Source organism: Rhamphochromis longiceps, linkage group LG7 (assembly GCF_057381845.1).
Source record: "Rhamphochromis longiceps isolate RC_006_pf linkage group LG7, R_longiceps_female_GT1.1, whole genome shotgun sequence".
In the NCBI taxonomy this organism is placed as follows: domain Eukaryota; kingdom Metazoa; phylum Chordata; class Actinopteri; order Cichliformes; family Cichlidae; genus Rhamphochromis; species Rhamphochromis longiceps.
Window position 1 is genome coordinate 32,296,829 of NC_140563.1, and position 23,056 is coordinate 32,319,884.

The 23,056-nt window shown below is 37.5% G+C and overlaps 2 protein-coding genes across 2 annotated transcripts; both read right to left on the reverse strand.

Moving 5' to 3' along the window:
- Positions 1-398: 398 nt before the first annotated feature.
- On the reverse strand, positions 399-1,541 carry LOC146665657 (GTPase IMAP family member 7-like). Its single transcript, XM_085411184.1, has 2 exons — positions 1,430-1,541; positions 399-1,275 (listed from the first exon to the last, which is right to left on the reverse strand). Exons 1-2 carry the CDS (start codon positions 1,455-1,457, stop codon positions 557-559), a joined length of 747 nt encoding a protein of 248 aa, XP_085267310.1. The 5' UTR covers positions 1,458-1,541; the 3' UTR covers positions 399-556.
- A 6,312-nt stretch (positions 1,542-7,853) lies between these two features.
- On the reverse strand, positions 7,854-8,769 carry LOC146665658 (GTPase IMAP family member 7-like). Its single transcript, XM_085411186.1, has 2 exons — positions 8,742-8,769; positions 7,854-8,668 (listed from the first exon to the last, which is right to left on the reverse strand). The coding sequence occupies exons 1-2, from the start codon at positions 8,767-8,769 to the stop codon at positions 7,926-7,928; spliced, it is 771 nt and encodes a 256-aa protein (XP_085267312.1). The 3' UTR covers positions 7,854-7,925.
- Positions 8,770-23,056: the final 14,287 nt, after the last annotated feature.

Sequence of the window (23,056 nt, forward strand, 5' to 3'; positions counted from 1 at the left end):
ATTTGTTGATGTCTCTAACAATGTAAACTCTTTACCTAACAGTATGAAGTATTCTGAGGCAAGTAGTGCCGCAATTTGGTACAATATAAGTAAAACTCAGATCGATGCTCTGACCTCTTCCTCAAATTATGATATGATACCAAAATAGTAAATAGATCGTTTTCAATTAGTCACTGAATTTTGACCAAATCGCGATTGATGTATCAACTTTTATGGTTGATAGTGAAACAAAAAAGGTGAAAAAAAACTTTTTTTTCAATTCATGTTTTATTTAATTACAGCAGATCTTGAATTTGTATATACTGCTCAAAATATTTACTAGTGAACATAAAAATAAATGTAATGTAGGTTACATACCAGACATACAGACTTAAATTATTTATACATTTGTTCTCAGACAACACTATTATACACATAATAATAGACATAAGACAGCATATCAACTAAAAACATTAAGCAGTTTTTTAAGCTACTGTGATTACAAAATTGGAAACTAATGGCCGTTTACATCAGATTAAGGATCCATTATTGACTCAGAAGACTGGCAAGTGTAGTCCTAGCTAGTCCAGCCCTCTGGATTAGCCAATATTTGCTGAAACAGGATGACTTTTTGCCGCAGCTCTGCCATGAAGGCCTCATTTAAAAGCTGTCCTGATGTTTTTAATTGCTCCTGCGCTTTCTCAAACATTTTATCTGTGTAGTGACATCCTCCATTTTTTCCCACCATGTGATCGATCTTCTTGATCAGATGAGCCACCTGAATTCTGTTTTTATCTTTGTTATCGAAGACATGATATCTTTCACCACACCTAGCCAACAACTGTCTGAGTTTAGGTTGGCCAGTTCTCAAATACTCTTGTATGGTTGTCTTCTCTTTAGTTAGCTTGTCACCGTGAGTGAACAGGATGATCGTGTAGTTTGTTGCCTCAGGTCCAAAGAGTTTCTCCAGAGCTCGCACAGAGTTGTTTTCTTCTTGGGTAAACCTGCCAATCTGAAGAACCAGCAGGAAGACGTGAGGCCCAGGAGTGGTCATGTGAATGCATTTTGCAATCTCTTTATTTATGATGTCTGTATTTTTAGACGTATCCAGAATGCCGGGGGTATCGACCACTTGGATCTTTCTTTTGCAATCTCTAACTCGTTCTATTTCACAAGTCTCGGTCACTGACTCTGAACTCACTAAAGACTGAAAAACCTCTTTGCCAATAATGGTGTTACCAACAGCACTCTTCCCAACACCAGTTTTCCCAATCATCACAATCCTCAGAGGATCACCTGTAGAAATAAAAACTCTGTTATACTCATGATAGGTTGAAAATATTTTAACAGCAAATTACAATAGTTGTATCATTTCATACATTCTGCGTCATTTCATTTGGTTAGCAATCTAAATTTTAGCTGGAGGTCTAAATTAAAGTTTCAGCTTCACCTTCAGAGAATGACTCGCTGTTGCCCATCTCTTCTCTGTTTGGAGAATGAAAGGAAGCAGGATTCCTCTTAGTGTGAAGAAGATTATAGCAGTCTGCCCACAGGGTGGATCTAATCTCTCGGCCTTTATCAGCATGAGCTATTTGAAAGCTAGTTCAGAGGGGGAAGCCTGTAGGGTTCATCATTAAACAGTTCTGCTGAGCCTTCGCGTGACTGTTATATAATTTTATTACTACTTGGCAAAGTTCATCATATTTAATCCATGAAAGTTTTACATATACGCACATTTACATATCTATAAATCTACAGGGTGGGCCATTTATATGGATACACCATAATAACATGGGAATGGTTGGTGATATTAAAGTCCTGTTTGTGGCACATTAGTATGTGAGGGGGCAAACTCCTCAAGATGGGTGGTGACCATGGTGGCCATTTAGAAGTCGGCCATCTTGGATACAACTTTTGGTTTTTCAAAACAAGATTCGCCGTGTATGCGCTGACTCCACAGACAAGGTACGCGAAGATATCGGGATAGGACAATGGCGGTAGGTCGTCTGGGTTTCCACTCCACTGCCTTTTTTCATACGAGTCCACATTACCGATGCACGCTATTTTTTCCAAGTACCATCTCTTGGCATCTGGGCGCAATCGGTCGCGATACAGCCCTTTGTCTTTTGTGCTGATTTTAAGCATGGTTCTGGCAGTCCAGCTTCCAAGTGTGTTTGTTTTGATTCGTGGCCTTCTAACATGGCGGCGCGATCCCACAATGCACTGCGGTGTGACATCAACTCCAAAGCCAAGACCCTCTTATGGACACTCCTAATAGGCCTTAAAGATAAGATAAGATACCTTTATTAATACCACAAGAGGAAATGTCATTAAAATCTGGGACAACGACAATTATAATAACTGTCTTGAGACCTGGGGTAGAAAGAGATTGAAGTCCCCCCTCGCTATCTCTGCACAGCTAAGAGAGGTTAAAAGGTCTTGATATCCAGCCTTATGTGACTAAATATGATCAAAGTGCTAAAACAGAGCTTTTCTCTAGTTCCTAATAATAAAGCATTTTAATTCTTAATCAAAGACTAATCAAAATATAAGTTTGATCAATATATGAATGAGAAATGTATTTTGAGCAGTAGAAATGATTGTTCTAATGTCTGAGTTTTGTGGTGGTGTGTTTGTGCACATGAGCTAGCTTCAACCTTCAACCCAGTTTTGTGTGTGTCTGAAGGAATGCAGAAAGATAAAAACTGTGTTGTCAATTCATCATACACATAATGTTAAATATGTGTATGATGATTACAACAACAATATTGTTGTACTTGTTAAACACAGAACCATGATTTATATGGGGTTACTGATGGTAATACAGTTGGACAATCACCTAAATCTGATCAAAATATAAGCCAGCATACAGTCCCAATCAAAAGTTTAAGATCACTTGAAAAATGGCAACAACAAAAAATCAACAAAAAATCAAAATCAAACTCAATCAAAAAAATCAAAACAAGGTTGGGAAGAAATGGGAGTGAGACAAAACATATTCTTTTTGAGCATGCAATCTGTTGAAAACAACTCTTAAACTGAAACAGGCTGTTTTACAGCAGTTCACCACACATTTAAAAATACGTAACATATCTAGTCCAGCTCATTTAAAACTTTATATTTAAAGACTAAAGATTCAGACTTATTTGTTTGTAGGAATATTTGAAGGAAAACATCACAGCATCGTGGAAGAAGCACACTTTGTCTAATATGGCTGCTGGGGGCAATAGTAAAAATAGGGGCATTTCCAAATCCCTCCTTTAGATTTGCTTTAAGCAAACAACTGGAAAATGCAGGAAAAGTGTATGTACAGTGGCAATTTTTGTGAGGGAAATGTTTGTATAGCTCATATTGAGTTTAAATTTGCCACTGGTATTTAGATTATAGCATTGTAACAATCACAAAAAATAAGACTGTCACACTGTACAAGCAACTGAACACAAGATTCAGATCATCAGTAGCATGTCAAAAACAAAAAATGTTTTCAAATGAACATCAGTGCAACTTCAATAGTAATACCAATTATCAAGGATATTTTTCATCAGCTAATTGTTTGCCGTATCTTACTCATATCTGCCTTTTATGCTGGTACAGATGTAACAGGTTCCGTTCCAATCTCATTCCACAGTTAAGTGACAATCACACATATAATATAAAATAAGCTCTTTTTGAGCTAAACTTAGTTGCTTCTGAGTTTCTCTTCCAATGAAATGTTTTTTCAGAAGGAAGTTGACTTTATCAAAATGCTTTACTGTAAGTTCTGTTTCCTGGTTTTTATCTGTAGCTGGATGGAAACCAAAGAGACTTTTGATTTTACAGGAATAAAAGTGATAAACCTTTATTACATACTCCATATAGAGACGTCCAGCTACATGCAAGCTCATCGGTTTTAGGCTTTTTATTAATATTATGGTTAAAGCATCCATTTTTTTAAATCAAAATTATCCACTTACTTGTTTTTCAGTTTATTTTCCTTTGGAATTTTCAGTCTTCTTCTGATTTTTACCTGTTAATTGTTATTCAATAAATTGGAAGCATTTTATAGCTGATAGCAACTTAAATTCTGACCAATCTTCTCATACCACCATCTTATGGCTGCTTTTTTGCATTCATGAGACTAAGGAATAAAACCATAAAACCATAACAGACATCATGATGGAACGACATCAGCTGTTGGTCCACAGAGCTCAGACTAGAGTACTTGCTGCAACACCAACTGTCTGCCATCAACTGTCTGCCATCAACTGTCTGCCATGAGGCCTGAGTTTTAGTCCATTCCAGACATCGTTCATTGTTCAAAACTCTTAACAATCCTGAAAGAGTCAGAAAGGAGTTAGAGAAGAGCATAAGAGCAGGATTTAAAGGAAAAAAGATGGGTTTTGATATTTATGAATCAGTAAAAAACTAAGTCATATGCTTATGGTTTGCACCATAGTGCCTTATGAATAGTATGCTTATGTATGTTACAAGAGTTTCCTCCTTCTTTCAGACTTTCGTCATTATTACACATGCCATCATCTGGCAAGAGATCAGATTTTTAAACAACTGGATCAGATTTTTAAGCCAAAGTGAAACGTTGGCCATTGTCTCTATACGATAAGTACTGAGACAACAGGCAGTGGGTTCCAAAAAGCAAAATGGTGATAAGGAAACATTAAACATTAAAAGTCATTAGATGTTAAAGGACTAGAAATGGAAATGAAGTAGATATTAATTTGTCTTACAATTTTTTTTTTCTTTAAAAAGCCCATTGGTACATATTTTACATTTGGTTTTGAGTTTGTTTTCATAAGGCATGTTTCTTCTAAAAAGTACTAGTAAAAAACATTTTTGCAATGAGTTCTGGTAATATTTCCCGTTAACTTTTACCTCCATGTGGATAGATGCCAAAGAGACTCTGACTTGAATATAAAAACATGACACGCTCTGTTGTTGTCATACTCTTGTACTGATTACCTTTACTTCTCTCTTTGACAGTAATAAAGATAAGCAAGAAGTCTCATAAAGTCTCATAAAAAAGTGGTAGTCAGGTAATTTTATCATAGTGCCATATTTAATTTATTGCAGTAAGACTAAGCACCCTGGTGAACAATCAATCAACTGAGAACAGTTTTGTTTTTTTATTCAGAGATCAAAGTCTTAGTGGTTTCCATCTAACTGTAAAAAAAGTTAAACTGTAACAACAGACTTCTGCAGCTGAAACACTATTTTGGATCTACTTTTGGATCTACTTTTATCTAATTGGACTGGTTCTTATATAACGTTTTTCTGCTCTACCTGAGCACTCAAGGCACTTTATACAACTTGCCTCATTCACATCATTTCATACAAGCCCATTTTTATGCTTTTTCTACGTGCTTTTTCTAAGTGTTTTCTATCTAACATTCACACACCCATGGAAGCATCAGAGAGCCACTTGGGGTTCAATATCTTGCCCAAGGATATTGAGCATGCAGACTGTAGCAGCCAGGGATTGGAGCTCCAACCTTCCAATGAGACAACTTAATCTACCACAGGGAACAGGCCTGTGAGTTGCCTGGACTTGCTGTCCTCGTGTAAATTAACTGATTTTAAACGGTCACTTCATGTCTCGTCCTGTTTTAGCTTCTTCTTGCAGTTTTCAGAAGTTTGAAAAGAAAGATGAAAGACTGAACATTCTGAATAATGAGTTTGTTACTTCAGAAGTTGTTAGAAAAAAAACACAGCCACACTTAGCCTCATCAAGTCTGCATGATGAAGCAATATTGGGGATTAGTGAGGTAATCCTGAGTTTTTCTGAGGGTTAGAAGTGAGATTCAGTTCTTACTAGGTTACTACAAACATGTAGCAAACTAAGTTCCAGATAACAGATCGGTACATATAAAACCACCGTATTAACCATCATGTTTTTCTCTTGGACCTTACTTTGTTGTAATAGTGAGAGGGTGTGTTGAGAGAGTGAATTGTTTTGGGGGTTTTTTGAGATTCCCAGATAGAGGTAAATTGAAAATTCATGTACAACTACTACTACTGGAAACCTCCATTACGAGGACTAAAATGGACATAGATTTATGCTACTTCAGTTTTGTTGCATTGAATTTGGTAAAGTCACAAATAAAAACTTTATAACTTTTGTTGTTGTTGTTGTTATTATTATTATTATTATTATTATTATTATTATTATTACTATTATTATGTTATTTACTCTGTTATTTACTCTGTTATTTACATAAACAATTAAACAGAATCACAATTTTCAAATCCTTTAAAATCTGTTTTTAAAATCACACTCAGAAATCACACACTAGAAAGCAAAGGGAGATGTAAGGTTTGCTCGTTTACCGGATTGAATAATAGTTGTTACTGATCGGATTTGGGGAAATTCCTCCTGAAAGAAAAATGAAATAACCCAGGACGTAAAGGGTTTATTTCATAAAACATAGTCAGCACTTCCTGTGCTATTGACCCTATGACGGCTGAGATTCCTCTCCGTTTTACTGGAATCCAAGCTAATGCCATCCAGACTAAAATATTGCTTTAATCTGGATGGCTAAATGGCTAAAAATATAGTTTTGGGGTCCAAATGCAAAACTCTGCTCATTTGTGATTTTTCTATGTAGATAAATATAATTTGCTTTCATCTGAATAGCTACTGAAGTGTATACAGAGTTTCCTAAAATAGTCCCATGGAAATTATGTTTACCGAGGAACATATCCAGTCCCACAAAACTCTGTGGAACTCCAAAGGTAGCACAGTTCTCTTAATAGCAATAGTTTATTCTAGTTAGTAATCATGTTGTGATCAATCCAATTACATTTCTGGAGAATAGGAAACTGTTTATTGCTTGATGCTAAAAAGTTACATTTAAAGACCTTGGCTAAAAAAAAAAAAAGTTTTTGATACTGATTATTTAATATTCATCGCATTAGGTAAGTTCTGGTTATTGGTTATGATTTCTAGTGTTTAGGTATTTCTGTGGCTCTTGTCATCCTTGTCTCTATGTTCATGTATTTGATGTTTGACTTTGATAGTCTCGTGTCCTGTGTTCAGTGTTTTGAGTATTGCTCCTGTTTGCTCCGTCCTCGCGTCCCTCTGTGTGTATTTATAATGTGTGCTTCTCCCTGTTCCTCATCGGACCGTTTGTGTGCCTTCCTCCGTGTTGCCCCTGTGTTTCCTCCATCAGCTTTCCCTGCGTTTCCTGGTACCTTGTCCCTTGCTTCGGGTCTCTATCCTCAGGTTATGTGTTTATGCTTATTTTCCCTGCCCAGGTTTTAGTTAGTTTCCTCAGTTCCTCCTGTTTGTAGGTTTTGTACAGCTGGCAATAAAAGCTTGTTTTTTGTTATCATCCACCCTCATCTCCGTGTGCCTGCATTTGGGCCCTCAATCTCCTCCTGCCATGCCATGTGCCTCACCAGACCTGGCATAAATGGCAGGTATCTGAGATATTTCAGAGCATCCTGTTAGTTTCTTTAAAATAACTGGAGGCTTTTGTTTTGGAAATAAAATTAAATTGAGATTTTCCTATACCGGCTTGTACAATTTCAGAAACAAAACTCCCCATTCTTAAAGCATACTGATTTCATAGTTTCATCTCTTGTTTATTGGCCACATTTGTTTGTGTGTGTAGGTAAAAAAGTAAGACAGGAGGCCTTTTGCAATTTAACTGACATTTTACTTTCAACCCTAATTCAAAATAAATTTTGGGACAGTGTGTAAAATTTAAGAAAAAAACAAAATGCAATGATGTGGAACAACAATGACATCAAGAGGAAAGAAAATATGCCAGATGTGCAAACACTATTATACAGAGAATAAAAGGCATAAGACAGCATGTCACCTTAAATCTCACAGCTTATTCAATTTTGCTGTGCAAAAAAAGCCACTGTGATTACTAAAGATGGGAATTAAGAGCTGTTTGTTCACCTTACAGACATATTATCAACTCACAAGAATAGCTAGCATGGTCCTAGTCATCAGCCCAGCCCTTTGCATTAGCCAACACTTTCTGAAACAGGAGGACTTTTCGCTGCAGTTCCAACATGAAGGGAGCGTTCTTTAAAAGCTTTTCAGGTGTGTCTTTATCTTCTTGCTGCAGAATCGTCTGTGCCTTCTCAAACATTTCATCAGTGTAGTGTGATCCTCCATTTGCTGCCACCATGTCATCAATCTTCTTGATCAGCTCAACCACCTGAGTTCTCTTCTTATTCATGTTGTTGAAAACATGGTATCTATTACCACATCGATTCAGCAACTCTTTGAGTTTAGGATGGCTGTTTCTTGTCAAATACTGATGTATGGTTGTTTTCTCGTGAGTCAGGTCATCACCATGAGTAAACAGAATCATCATGTAGTTTGATGCCTCAGGTCCAAAGAGTTCCTCCAGGGCTTGCACACAGTTGTTTTCTTCTTTGGTAAACCGGCCAATCTGAAGGACCAGCAGGAAAACATGAGGGCCTGGAGAGCTCATCTGAATGGATTTTGCAATTTCTTTCTTTATGTCATCTGCACGTTTAGATGTATCCAGAAAGCCAGGGGTATCGACCACATGGATCACTCTCTTGCAGTGTTTAACTCGTTCTCTTGCACAGGTCGCCGTCACCGACTCTGAACTCACTTCAGACTCAAAAAGCTCTTTTCCCACAATCGTGTTGGCAGCAGCACTTTTCCCAACACCAGTTTTCCCAATGATCACTATCCTCAGAGGATCACCTGCAGAAAGAAAAAAATGTTTAGTTAGAAACCCAAATTTAGTTGAAAATCTCATTTAAAGCATCTTTTACACCTTTAGGGATTGAGTCGCTGTTGCCCATCTCTAGTGTGTTTGGAGAATGAAATTGAAGCAGCACTCCACAGTTTTAGTGTGCACTCCGCCCAGAGGGTGGAGCTAATTCTCAGCCTATATCAGCATGAGTCTGACCTATTTCAAAGCAAGTTGAGAGACGCTGCTGAAACCCACAGCACTCTTCATTAAATATTTGCCAAGATGAATTCTCCTGAGCCTTCTCGTAAGTGACAGTTATTTAGTTTATTACTTCTTGTCAAAGTTCATCACATTTATGAATCATTTGCTGGTGTAATAATGTGATAATGAATTTCTGACCTTGAGATACCCGTATTGGGACCAAGTATCACGTGTTTATTTGAAAATAACATAAAACACAAACAGATTTAACCGTTCCTGCATTTTTGCAGTGTTTTAAGAGTAACTTATTTGTTCTGTTTTCCTACAGAATGTCCTGACAAATTTACCATCGCTCTGTTTGGAGAGAAAGCTGATTTTGTGAGAAAGATTGATAATATAATTCTCAAAGGAACCAACCCTGCAATGACAAATGTGAACAACTTTGTTGAGAGAGAGAATGACTTGTACAGAATCATCAGCACTCCTGATTTTTTTGAAAAATGTCATCAACACGACAAGCTGATTATTGATTTCATGGCACTTTCTGATCCTGGGCCTGATCTGTTCATACTGGCAATCGATGCAGAAAACGACCAAGAAGATAATGTTCGGGCTCAAATACTTAAACTTCAAGATATCTTTGGAGCCAATGTCACACAAAGTTTAGTTATAATCTTAGAAAACCAAAAGAGCCGTGGTTTACTGGAGAATGTGAAACAAATGTTCTATATCCAGATGGAAATTGTAGATGAAAAATGGTGTTTATGCCGCAAGTCATTCCGGTTTGACTACAAAAGCTGCAGTAAGGATGTTGTGGAACAGCGGAAAAATGATCTGAAACACACAAGGTAAAAACTTCATTTTCTTCCTATCTGTAATATACTGCATTTGAATAACAAGTCTAATTGTATTAACAGTTAGCTTCTGTTTCCTCTAATGAGGGTATCCATCAAAGGTGGAAGAAGTCACGAAATCATTTTTATTTAGTTGAAATGCCATAATGTTAAAATAATAAAATATAAAACATACTTTGGGTTATGTTAAACAAGTCTCATCCATTTCTTGCACTGCTGAGGTTTGGTGGTGTTTCCAGCTTACATAATATAATGACACAATACTATGACACTTCAGGCAGATTTTCTGCATTGCATTTAAATTTTGTTCTTTTCATTTAACATTAAAATGGTTCTGGTCAAGGATTAGGTGTTTTATTAGTCCACACTACATGCTCTGAAATGACATGGTGAAGTGTGATTATACGCAAATATATTTTTTATGTTTTGTCATTTGCTTTGTAAATACAATGGTCACAATTACTCTTCCAGAAACACAAAGGTTCTACCTTATAATCCTGGGAGCAAAGGTGAGTTTGTAAATTCAATATATGTTATAAAACTGACTTGTTTTTATTAAATTATAAAGTGAAAGTACACTCACAAAGTAATCAATCCATTCTATTACTGACTATTGAAAACAGTCATAGTACTAATTTTCTTATTTTTGCAACAGGTATACCGGTATAATGAAAGTTAAATAAAATAGATTTTTTTCAGAGTGAATTAGAAAAAAAAGTATTTGGTTAGATTTCAAAACATTATTTAAATATGTTTCATAATGTGATGCTTTAAAAATTATGCATTATGAATTTTTCCTCAGAAGCCAGGAATCAAAGCACATCCATCTCAGAGCAGACTGCCCCACCAGCAGAGGCACCTGGACAGGACAAAGGTATGAAAGGCAAGATGTGAGATCGGGAACTGAGTTAAAGACAGTTTAGTGCTATTTTTGTGGCTTTTTAAGAACCAGTGCTCACTCTGCATAAGACATTTTCAGAGCCGTTTTAATTATATGCGTTCTTGTACGACACTTCTATTGTATTGTAGACCACAATATCAAAGTTTCATTTTTTTTCATATTTATTTTTATTACAAACATTATGTGTATGTTTAGCTAACATTGCCAAATATGTCTGCTTATTAATACCAAGTCAGCTGAGGCCCTCAACATATTGTTGTACTGTGATATAATTTTATCCACTTTTCCACATATTACCCACTTTTCCTCTGGAGCAACTCATCAAAATACACCAGCTCAGAGCAGACTGCCTCACCTGCCGCATTTTTTCAGCATAAGCTATATCTGTTGCGTCATCTACAACTCCCACCCTATGGTATCCAGGATAGGCCCCAGCTCCTCCACAACCCTGACAAGGATAAGCGGAAGAGAATGGGTGCATGGATGATGGATGGCTGTGTAGTTTAGATTTTTAAAGTATTGAAGATCCTACAAATTGTCCTATGTGAACCATTTAAGTCCAGCTAGTGATCTCTAGTTTATTATCTACTGTTCATGACGACAAAACCTTCTCATATTTATAATTAACTATCAAACATTCTGCAAAAGAATACACTGAGGGTACACTGAGGTTTCTGAACATATTGTTGTACTATGACAAAAGTAAGCATTATTCATTTTTCCTCAGGAGCAACTAATCAGAATACACCCAGCTCAGAGCAGCCTACCACACCGGCAGAAAAAGCACATGTACAAGACAAAGGTATGCTTCAGAAAACCACAATATATTTAACCTCAAAGTAATAGGAAGTGAGACTGACAGTTTGTTCTTTACTTTGGGTAACAGTTTTAGTTTTTCACCATAAACTATAACCTAAATTCCAGAAAAGCTGGGAAGTTGTGTAACAGAACATAAGTAACATAATAAATGTTCAAACTGTTTAGTTTTACAATTTTATGCACAAAATTTGCTAATTTCAAATTTGATACTTGCCACAGTTGGGACAGGGGCATTATTACCATGGTGTAGCATCTTCTCTTCTTTTCAAAAGTTTGAAGACGTCTGGGCATCGAGGTTATGAGTTTTGGTGTTGGGTCCCATTTTTGTCTGATATACACTACTGGTCAAACGTTTTAGAACACCCCAATTTTTCCAGTTATTGCAGTTATTAATTTATTGCAATTCAAGTCGTTCAAGGTTACCCAAAACTGAAAAATAATGTACATTTCAGAATTATACAAAAAGGCCTTTTTCAGTGAGCACAAAATGGCAATAACAGTGGAAGAGAGACAGACCATCATAACATTTGAAAATGTAGGTCTTTCCTACAGAAAAATTGCAAATACAGTCAAGGTGTCAGTGAGTACAGTTTCCTCTTCACCATCAAAAGGCTCTCAGAAAGTAGGGCAAACTCTGACAGGAAGAGGTCTGGCAGACCCAAAGCCACAACTCAATTAGAAGACAAGTTTCTGAGAGTTAACAGCTTGTGAGATAGGCAGCTCACAGGACAACAACTTAAAGCACAGTTGAAGTTGTGTGGTCATAGTAACCAAGTCTCAGTTTGAACTATGAAGAGAAGAGCTGCAGGTTTGACAGGACGAGCTGCAGCAAGAAAGCCATTGCTAAGACATCAGAATAAGACAAAGAGGCTTGCCTGGGCAATGAAACACCACCATTGGACCACTGAGGACTGCAACAAGGTAATATGGACTGATGAATAAAAATTTGAAATCTTCGGTTCATCACACAGGATCTTTGTAAGCATTTGAGTAGGAGAAAGGATGGTTCCACATTGTATGGCATCATCTGTCAAACATGGAAGAGGAAGTGTGATGGTCTGGATCCAGGGTGCCACAGGTGGCGACTTTGATAAGTGAAAGGTTTAGAATACATTTTGTTTATAAATTGATTCCATGATTTCTTTTTTCACAACTCCAATTGTTTATTTGTACTATTATTTCATTTCAGAGTGCAATGAGACATTAAACTGCATAATTTTCAATAAAAAAAAAAAAGAAATTGGGTTGTTCTAACACCTTTGACTCGTAGTGTAGGTTTCAGCTGCTAAAGAGTTTCTGGTCATCTTTATTTTTCATTTAGTGATGCGGCAAATGTTGTCTAGAGTAGAAAGGTCTGAACTGTTGGCAGGCCAATTCCACACTCGGACTCTTCTCCGACGAAGCCATGGTGTTGTAATAGCTGCAGTATGCACTTTTGCATTGCATTGCATTTGTCCTGCTAAAATACACAAGGCTTTCTCTGAAATAGATGTCATCTCGAGGGGAGCATATGTTGCTCTAAAACCTATGTATCTTTTTGCATTCCTAGTTCCTTCCAATACATCCAACCTGCTCATATCATATGAACTTATGCACCCCCACAACATCAGAGTTGCTGACTTTTGAACTCAGTGCTAATAACATACTGGAAGGTCTCCCTCCTCTTTAGCCCAGAGGACATGCTGGTGATTACCAACAAGCATGTCAAATGGACTCGTCTAACCAAAGCAAACTTTGAAACAGTCCATTTCAAATGACTCTGGACCCACAGGACATGCAATGCTTCCGGACTATGTTTGAATATGGCTTCCTTTTTGCGTGATAGAGCTTAAGTTGGCATGTGTAGATGGCACGGCGGATTTTGTTAACTGACAGTGGTTTCTGGAAGCATTCCTGGGCCCATTTAGTAATGTCAGTGACACACATGCCGATGAGTGATGTAGTCAAAGGAGCTTGCAAAGAAATGATGTGATGTAGTGTTGTTTTAGGGCCCGAAGACCACAGGCATTCAATAGTCTCTGGCCTTGTCCCTTAGAGAAATCCAGTTTCTCTAAATCTTTTGATTATATTATGTACTGCATGAGAGTGAGACTTGCAAAGCCTTTCCAATTTGATGTTGAGGAGCATTGTTTTTGAAGTATCCACAATCTTTACAAGCACTATTTGACAGACTGGAGCCTCTGCCCTAAGACATCCCTTATAACTAATCATATTACATGTTACCTGATATCAGTTAAGTTAATTACTTGCTAGGTATTCTCCCAGTTTAATCTATTTGAACTTCAGAACTGAAGAAGGATGAGAGGTGAAACGTCCTCAAGAAACTTGAAATCCAGACGCTTTTCTGTCCAAGCTCCTTAGACCTTTTTGAACTTCCTTGACTTGTCAGCCATTTTTTGCCCCATGCCAACATTTTTGGGAGATGTAGCAGGCTTCTGAAATGACCTCATTTGTTGGATAAAGTTGTACAATTTCTCAGTTTAAACCTTTATGTTATTTATGTTCTGTTGTGAACAGAGATGGGCCGTAATGCATTAAAAGTAACACATTACTGTAATACGATTACTTTTTTAATGAGTATACTAAAGGATTACTATTTCAAAAAAGAAATTAAGACCTGAACTCTTCCACAGCATGCATTTTTAATTTCTTTTTGATATTTGGCCATATTGGGGCCCGATGAATGTAAAAACAAAGAATTACCAGAATTTTTTTTTACCTGATTTTTGTTTCTAAGAAAAATGAGATCCACATATCAGGATATTCATTTAAAATGTCGATATAACAGTAGCTGTATAATGTCCTCGTAAGTGGATATCAGGTCCTTGTAGAGCAAAATTGAGTATTTTGGTCTAAATAACCCAAAATGTGATGTCCACATACAGTGGGGCAAAAAAGTATTTAGTCAGCCACCGATTGTGCAAGTTCCCCCACCTAAAATGATGACAGAGGTCAGTAATTTGCACCAGAGGTACACTTCAACTGTGAGAGACAGAATGTGAAAAAAAAAAAAAAATCCATGAATCCACATGGTAGGATTTGTAAAGAATTTATTCGTAAATCAGGGTGGAAAATAAGTATTTGGTCAATAACAAAAATACAACTCAATACTTTGTAACATAACCTTTGTTGGCAATAACAGAGGTCAAACGTTTACTATAGGTCTTTACCAGGTTTGCACACACAGTAGCTGGTATTTTGGCCCATTCCTCCATGCAGATCTTCTCGAGAGCAGTGATGTTTTGGGGCTGTCGCCGAGCAACACGGACTTTCAACTCCCGCCACAGATTTTCTATGGGGTTGAGGTCTGGAGACTGGCTAGGCCACTCCAGGACTTTCAAATGCTTCTTACGGAGCCACTCCTTTGTTGCCCGGGCGGTGTGTTTTGGATCATTGTCATGTTGGAAGACCCAGCCTCGTTTCATCTTCAAAGTTCTCACTGATGGAAGGAGGTTTTGGCTCAAAATCTCACGATACATGGCCCCATTCATTCTGTCCTTAACACGGATCAGTCGTCCTGTCCCCTTGGCAGAAAAACAGCCCCATAGCATGATGTTTCCACCCCCATGCTTCACAGTAGGTATGGTGTTCTTGGGATGCAACTCAGTATTCTTCTTCCTCCAAACACGACGAGTTGAGTTTATACCAAAAAGTTCTACTTTGGTTTCATCTGACCACATGACATTCTCCCAATCCTCTGCTGTATCATCCATGTGCTCTCTGGCAAACTTCAGACGGGCCTGGACATGCACTGGCTTCAGCAGCGGAACACGTCTGGCACTGCGGGATTTGATTCCCTGCCATTGTAGTGTGTTACTGATGGTGACCTTTGTTACTTTGGTCCCAGCTCTCTGCAGGTCATTCACCAGGTCCCCCCGTGTGGTTCTGGGATCTTTGCTCACCGTTCTCATGATCATTTTGACCCCACGGGATGAGATCTTGTGTGGAGCCCCAGATCGAGGGAGATTATCAGTGGTCTTGTATGTCTTCCATTTTCTGATGATTGCTCCCACAGTTGATTTTTTTTCACACCAAGCTGCTTGCCTATTGTAGATTCACTCTTCCCAGTCTGGTGCAGGTCTACAATACTTTTCCTGGTGTCCTTCGAAAGCTCCTTGGTCTTGGCCATGGCGGAGTTTGGAGTCTGACTGTTTGAGGCTGTGGACAGGTGTCTTTTATACAGATGATGAGTTCAAACAGGTGCCATTCATACAGGTAACGAGTGGGGGACAGAAAAGCTTCTTACAGAAGACGTTACAGGTCTGTGAGAGCCAGAGATTTTCCTTGTTTGAGGTGACCAAATACTTATTTTCCACCCTAATTTACGAATAAATTCTTTACAAATCCTAGCATGTGAATTCATGGATTTTTTTTTCAAATTCTGTCTCTCACAGTTGAAGTGTACCTCTGGTGCAAATTACTGACCTCTGTCATCATTTTAAGTGGGGGAACTTGCACAATCGGTGGCTGACTAAATACTTTTTTGCCCCACTGTACGTGAACGTCAGGTCCTAGGAGGTTAAAATACTCTTACTTTTCCGTAAGCATGCTGCGTTACTAAACCGTGATTTTGTTTGTGAGAGTGTTTCATGACAATGATGTACGAACGTGCAACGTCCGTGGCAGCAATAGACATGTGTAGATCAACAATGGATGATACGGAGTGCGGGAGAGAGTACGACCATGCAGCGTTTAAGCTTGGAAGTACTGACATTACTTTGAGTTTAATTTCGTAAAAAGGGACATTAACATCCGCTGTACACTCTGCGTGGGAAGAAAACTTCTTTCTGCAGCAAAAAATGAAACTTCAAATCTGAGCAAGTACCGGGCACGCTGCCACGGGAATGTGAAATTCACAGAGAAACTCCGGATCCCCCACTGACATAACCACTGCAACCCCAGGCAAACCTCCACCCGCCCCACTCCTGCTAAACAGGTGAAAATAGATTTAATGAATCTTTGATTTTATTTATTTACTGCTGTGTTTTACTTGCATCTATTTGAAAGAGTGAGTATAAACACAAAACACTGTTTTTATTTTATATGCTGGAATATGCAGCAAATATAGGTTTAAATGTTAAACAAATTCTTCAAGTCAAAGACTGTTGCCTATAATTTCAATTTTTCTTGATGCATAAAGTTAAAAGATTAAAACTAACTAGAAAGCGAAAATTTCTGAAGAAATTTTAAGTGTGCCTATGCCGCCGCCAATGAGTGTAGTTTGCCATTCAAACGGCTACAGAGAGCAAAACTCAGCAGAGCAGCCATTCTCCACCATGAACTATGATAAAACCCAAACACCGCTCGCACCTCACAGATGACAGCTTACAGTTTTGTGTAAAGATGAGGTGACTTCGTACAGCCCCGATTTGTAGACGCTGTGCGCAGAGGTTCATAAGCAGACCCGACAATGTTTGCATGAACACGCTGTGAAGCATTACGTTATGGACCACTTTTCACACATAGTTGCTGTACCCAAACAGCTGGCTGTAGCTTTTCCTCTCACAGCCCGACACATACAAAAAAACAAAAAGCAGAGAGAGCACAGACTTTACACCTGAGAGGCGTGATTGCAGATGCCCCTGAGGTGGGTCCACCTCCCCTGCAGCGGCACTGCAGACCACGCCCTGCCACACACATCAAACACGTAAAATAAATATTTATGCACTTTTGCATTCACTTTTTGTTTTTTGTTATTTTTACACAGTGTTCTGAATGATTAACATAGTCTACAGCCAATCTTGTGTATTATTATACAAACTTTGGTTGTAAGATTCAGATCACTATTTAATAAAAGCTAAATATTTTATATGAGAGTAAGAAAGAAAAGTATATCTTTGTGTCCCCCTCTCCCTGTTAATGCCCTACCTGGCCCCAGGTAGTTCAATTCAACCAGGCGTTCAATTTGTGGCTCGGACTGTTCCGTTTATTCAGATGCTGGGGCAAACACCACTCCAACTCTGCTGCTGGCCCTTTGCACATCACAGTAAACACTGCGTGATTATCAACATAGTAAAATACAACAACATATATATAAAAAAAACACATTAAGCAAAAATAATCATGTTTTTACAAAATTCCACGGTCTCAGGAATGAGTATGACACAAAACTAACATAGCAGGATTACCAGCAAACTGCAGCTGAAAAGCTAATGCTTCATCTTAGTCAATTACTAAAATGAATCAGTAACATCAGTAAGCATGGACGCGGTTCAGTTGTGAGTTGGTAATATCCATTTTAAAGTTAGTGCTTAGCATCTCTTATAACACTAAATAAAGAGAATAGACAAGTCAAATACTCAAATATAAACATAATACAACATAGTTAACATAATCAAATATAAAGATCAGAAATATATAATACACTTCAAACTGCTCACACTATGCAACTAAATAGCATTAGTGCGAGGTTAAGCAACCGTCAGTACACAGGAACTACTTCCGGTAGTTATACAAAATAAAAGCGTCCCCCATTATAATCCGCTATAATGCTCTTATTGTGAAGGGCAAGCGGGACGCCATACTTCCGGTCAAACTACGTTCGCTAGCTAGCCGCGGCTAGCAGCAACATCGTGAGAAATCTCTTGCTAATATGGGATGTTTTGACAAAACGAGCAGATATTTGACGATTACACACCTACATTCTCACCTGAAAATATCTTAAAAGTTTACTTTGTGACCTAGAAACACGAATAAGAGCAATATATTAAACGAAATGGTGGCCGCCATTGTTTCACTCGGTAGAGGCGTGCTTTGCATTGTGGGATTTTGAGTTTTAAGGCAAATTTGCACTAAAATGTAAATATTTACAAAACTATAAAAGTTATGAACACCAAAAGTCATAGCATAGTAGTCCAGACCCAGCCGCACAAAATGATGTAAAATATGTAACCCTTGTGTCAAAACTGTGCGGCACATAAGCGTGGGAAAATTTTCACTAAAATATTAATATTTAAAAAACTATAGAAGTAATAACCACCAAAAGTCATAGCAACTCATTCCAGCTCCAGCCGCACACAATGATATATCATATGTGAACCTTGTCTCAAAACTGTGGGGCAAGTTACGGTCCAAAATTTCAGGCGGAAAAAGAATAATAATAACTAGAAAAATTTGCATTTCCTGCGAAAATGCAGTGTGGATGCTTAAAGCTGAAGCTGTATGCAAAAAGTAGCTGAAAAAGCTGAAAAGTTGCAGAAATTGTAAAAACTTTGCAGAAGCAAAGGAACATTGCTAAAATGTAATAATTTAGCAGAACTGCAATATCTTAGAGGAAACATAATACTTGGCAGAAATACAATAGCATAGCAGAACTTAGCAGAAATATTGTAACTTACCAGAAACATGATAACTTCTCAAAAATACAAGAATTTAGGAGAAATAGTATAAGATAACAGAAAGAATATATTTAGCCAAAAATACTTAAACATTACAGAAACACTATGATTTAGAAAAATAATACAACATAGCAGAAATACTGTGATTTACAGGAGACACTGTGATGAACTATGAATATTGTAATTTTAAATTAATACTATGTTTTAGCACAAATACTATAATTTGACAGAAATACTATCATTTGGCAGAAATACTGTTTCAGCACAAATACTCTGGTTTAGCACAAATATTATAACATAGCAGAAATACAATTATATAGCAGAAATGCTATATTTAGAAAGAAAAATATAATATAGCAGAAATACTGTATTTAGCACAAGTACCAAAAAGTAGCAGAAATACTATGATTTAGCAGAAATACTATGATTGAGCAGAAGTACTAAGATTTAGTAAAAGTACTTTGATTTAACAGAATTACAATTATGGAGGAGTAATACTTTAAAATGGGAGAAATAGCCTAAAGGGAAGAGTATTTGTGCCATGTAGTGTTAACAAGAATGGGAGGTCCATATTAGAAAAGCTGGTAAAATCATAAAAGTTTGCAGAATTGTAATAAATGATGAATATGAATTACTGGTCTGTGACAGTGTATTAATTTGTAGGAAAAAAACATGTTGACCAAGGTGGAATCGAACCCACGATCTTTGGCTTGCAGACCCGTGTCATTGCCAACTGCACCACTGGGAAAGAGAGCAGCCGCTTTGAAAAACAGGGTGATGAGCAGTCAGAATTAGATCGCGGTGAGAGGCGAAAAACGCCGTTTTTTGGAGTTACAAAACGTTGTGTAACTCAAAAACTAGGTGGACTAGAAGCATAATTCTTGTACTGGGTGAATCAGCGGACTTTGGTGTACTTTGACTGCGATTTTCATTGCTCTATGTACATCCGTCGCTGAGATATGACGAGAGAGGAAACGGAAAACCTCAGATATGATTGGCTGGCTGGGAGGCCGTGCAGGCCCTGATATGTGATATGTGTCTGAGTCCTCACAGAGGATTGGCTGCCTGGCAGAAATATATAGAAATAGTATGATTAAGCATAAATACTACATTTAGCAGAAATACTATAGTAAGCACAAATCCTATAAAAAGCAGAATGAGTATATTAAGCACAAATCCTATAAAAAGCAGAAATACTATATTAAGCACAAATCCTATTAAAAGCAGAAATAGTATGATTTAGCACAATAGTAATAAGTTAAACAGAAAAATCGGAAAAGCAAAATGGACAGCTGAAAAAATGCTGAACATGCTGAGGGTCCCTCAAATATACTTGTTAAATGAAAAAAATCTGCAAGAAAAATATATAACAGCCACACAATCAGAAATATGTACACATAAGGAAACACACATGCACAGAGAGACACACACACAAGATCCAATTCAGTCAACCAGTCTAAATATATTGAATTTGAAGCTTAGAATGAGGTCATCCCATTGAAAGCCTTTCTCTCTCTCTCCCTCTTTCTGTCACACACACACACACACACACACACACACACACACACAGGGAGAGAGAAGTAAGTTTCTAGGTCAGCCTGGGAGCTGCTGAATTTGAATCCACCAATCAGAGAGCCTGTGCACTTTTTCCCGCCAAAACAGGTGCCTCTGTTTACACACGCAGCACAGAGAGAGACACAGGATTTTTGCAGTCTATTTCTCATAGTGACGACTCCCCTCAAACAAATGACCATAATTTCCTAACCGTAGGGGCTAGAACGGTCATTCTTACACCGTTTTGTTCAGAAGAGATGGGGGAATCTTCAAGTGTTGACAATTTATCATTAAAATATGAATTTTTAGAGATATATGACATGGATGACTTGTTGACTTAGAAGCCATGAATTCCCCAATATGCAAATTTGAATGCCTGGAGCCCACATACATGATTGGCTGGCTGGGAAGCTGTGCAGGCCCTGATTTGTGGATTTGAATTCCTCAGCCCTCAGATATGATTGGCTGGCTTAGAAGCCATGAAGGCCCCAATATGCAAATTTGTATTCCTCAGACCACATATATGATTGGCTGGGAAACCGTGCAGGCCCTGATTTGAAAATTTGAATGTCTCAGTCCTCACAGAGGATTGGCTGCCTGGGGACCTGGCAGAAATATATAGAAATACTATGATTAAGCATAAATACTACATTTAGTAGAAATACTATGTTTTAGCACAAATCCTATAAAAAGCAGAAATACTATAATTTAGCAGAAATACTATATTAAGCACAAATCCTATAAAAAGCAGAAATACTATAATTTAGCTGAAATACTATGTTAGGCACAAATCCTATAAAAAGAATAAATACTATAATTTAGCAGAAATACTATATTAGGCACAAATCTTATGAAAAGCAGAAATAGTATGATTTAGCAGAATAGTAATAACTTACAAAATTACAAATATGGAGGCATATTGAAACACAAATGCACAGAGGGACACACAAACACAGGCTCTAATCCAGTCAACCAGTCTAACTATATTCAATTTAAATCCTACAATGACATGCTGCCAAATAAGGGCAGGGTCCTCTCTCTCCCACTAAACACAAACACACACACACACACACACAGGGAGAGAGCTGCCGAATTTAAATCCACCAATCAGAGTGGCTGTTTACGCTTTCCCGCCAAAACAGGTGCATCTTTTTACACACGCAGCAAGGAGAGGCACAGGATTATTGCAGTCTATTTCTCATAGTGACGACTCCCCTCAAACAAATGACCATAATTTCCTAACCGTAGGGACTAGAACGGTCATTCTTACACCGTTTTGTTCAGAAGAGATGGGGGAATCTTCCAGTGTTAACAATATATCATTAAAATATGAATTATTAAAGATATTTGACTTCTAATGCACCATAACTGAGTAGAGCGAAGCAAAAACTGCCTTGACTTGCCCTCAAACAACGCTTTGTAACTCGAAATCTATTTGGAGTATAGATATCATTCTTTCACCGTAAGAGACAGCAGGCTTTGGTGAACAGTCATGGAAATTTTCAGGTCTCTGTGGAAATCCAACAAAAAGTTATGACGAGAGAAAAAAGTGGTTCATTTCCAGGGTTTGAAATCTGAAGAAATCTGAGCGAAGGACAAATTTCCTACCCTCAAACAAGTCCAACTCATTTCAGAACGGTAATAGGTGAGAAAGAAATTCTTGAATTGTGAGCGTCAGGGGTGTCTGAAGATATTCGGGGACAAGCCTCATGTCTTAACTTTGCTTCGTTAAGGAGATATGACGATTCGAATATGCCTCTAATTACAGAAAGCCAGCGGTGATTTTGAACAAGCTCTCCATTGACTTTATATGGAGAGTTTTGAGACCTTGTGTTGGTCTAAGGAGATTTGCCAAAATTCTATAAATCCCACAACAATGATAGTGACATTTTCTGAAAGCCAGCAAAAATACCTACGTTTTGATGTATAATTTGTGGAAGTTGAGTGAAAATTGAGCAAGTAGCAAGAAGTTGTTCGGACATGAAGTGAAAATTGCAAAACCTTCAGTGACACACTGGAAGCCAAGAGCATAGCAACCATAACAACGCATGTATTTTGTGAAAAATCACAATTGTGCAACTCAAAACTTTAAGAGGCATAAAAGTAAAACGGTAAAAGATTTGAAAAAGATGAATCATACCTGAATAGCCCAATAATTTGTGAACATTTTAAAGTTTGAATGGTTGTTCTAGGTGAACGTATGAGGAAGTAGTTAAGTTTCAAAAACAAGCAAAATTTAGCAGAATTTTGGAAGTTTCCCATTCATTTCAATGGGACAAATTAAAGGAAAAAAGCTTAATATTTTAAAAAGTATAATAGCAAAAAATAGCAAAAATCATAGCGATGTTTAGCAGAAATAGCAGAATAGTATAAAATTTGAACGGTGAAAATAGCATAAAAATTGTGGAAGTAGTTAAGTGCCAAAGAAAGCACAAAAAGTGGCAACTAGAATAATAATAATAACTAGAAAAATTTGCATTTCCTGCGAAAATGCAGTGTGGATGCTTAAAGCTGAAGCTGTATGCAAAAAGTAGCTGAAAAAGCTGAAAAGTTGCAGAAATTGTAAAAACTTTGCAGAAGCAAAAGAAGTTTGCTAAAATGGAATAACTTAGCAGAACTGCAATATCTTAGAGGAAACATAATACTTGGCAGAAATACAATAGCATAGCAGAATTTAGCAGAAATATTGTAACTTACCAGAAATATGATAACTTCTCAAAAATACAAGAA

Excerpts from the sequence above, each read along its gene's own strand:
- LOC146665658 (XM_085411186.1), bottom strand. The coding sequence starts at position 8,769 with ATGGGCAACAGCGACTCAATCCCTAAAG. Across the intron at positions 8,669-8,741 it reads CAGCGACTCAATCCCTAAAG|GTGATCCTCTGAGGATAGTG; the intron begins GTGTAAAAGATG and ends TTCTTTCTGCAG.
- LOC146665657 (XM_085411184.1), bottom strand. The coding sequence starts at position 1,457 with ATGGGCAACAGCGAGTCATTCTCTGAAG. Across the intron at positions 1,276-1,429 it reads CAGCGAGTCATTCTCTGAAG|GTGATCCTCTGAGGATTGTG; the intron begins GTGAAGCTGAAA and ends TTATTTCTACAG.